This window comes from Arachis duranensis, chromosome 2, assembly GCF_000817695.3.
Source record: "Arachis duranensis cultivar V14167 chromosome 2, aradu.V14167.gnm2.J7QH, whole genome shotgun sequence".
Lineage (NCBI taxonomy): Eukaryota > Viridiplantae > Streptophyta > Magnoliopsida > Fabales > Fabaceae > Arachis > Arachis duranensis.
In genome coordinates this window covers 6,371,338-6,372,315 of record NC_029773.3, presented here as the reverse complement: position 1 = coordinate 6,372,315, position 978 = coordinate 6,371,338, and the positions used below count along the sequence as shown (strand labels likewise).

At 26.7% G+C, this 978-nt stretch overlaps 1 protein-coding gene across 1 annotated transcript in view; it reads left to right on the top strand.

The window, feature by feature from the left end:
- Positions 1-727: 727 nt before the first annotated feature.
- Positions 728-978, top strand: part of LOC127744885 (agamous-like MADS-box protein AGL23) — a 984-nt gene continuing 733 nt past the window's right edge. The window contains exon 1 of the mRNA XM_052257711.1: positions 728-955. Coding sequence (XP_052113671.1) covers positions 728-955 — 228 coding nt within the window. The remainder of the gene's footprint in view (positions 956-978) is intronic.

The following is a 978-nucleotide window of genomic DNA, read 5'->3' as shown; positions in this document are numbered from 1 at the left end:
TTTTTTTTAAATTTAATAAATTCTCTTCCTAAATTCTCTCATCTATCTCTTTCCATTTTTCTATTTCTCTCTATTATTTTTACTCTATATATAATTTTAAAAAAATTATTTTTAAGTTAATTTTATAACTATCAGTATAATCTTTTATGCTAATATCTAATTATATTTTTATATACATAGAAAAAAATATTATTTTTAGAAAGCAAGTATAAAAATTAATTATTTTTATTTGTACAACAGACTTAACACCTAATTAAATGTAAAATTATACACGTTAAATTGTTTTAAATTTTAGATAACGGATACTAAAATTAATTATTAATAAAAAATTAGATTTGTTCATATAAAAATATTAATTAAAAATTTTATTATTTAATTTTTTATCTATATATACCTTGATTTTTTTAGTCAAAAATTTTTATCAACCTATAATTTTTGTTGTAAAAATAATTTAATTTTATAAATTGTTTATGACATGTATAATCTATAATAAGAACAAAATAAACTGTAATTTAAAAAAAAAATATATTTCCGTAATATTATTACGGAAAAAAATACTAGTATGGAATTAATTTCTTACACTCAATAGCAAGCGCTAGTTTATATAAAGGGAAATCAGGTGAAAGATTTTTCACCATTTTTCTTTCTCATTCAATTCACACTATATCAATTCTTTCTTCTTTCTCGTCTTTCCTAATTTCTTGAGTTTCTTGTCGCTGCTATTACAATGGCTTCTTCCCATGCAATAATCCCAGACAAAGCAACACGTAAAAGGAAGATTGAGATCAAAAGAGTTGAACAAAGCAACAAGCGCCACGTCACCTTCTCCAAGAGAAAATTAGGGCTTTTCAACAAGGTCACCGAGCTCTCCATCCTTTGCCAGGCGGAAACCGCCTTGATCGTCTCCTCGCAAATCGGAAAGCTTTACGCCTGCGGATATCCATCGCCGGACGCCGTCATCCACCGTTTCCCCTCCGG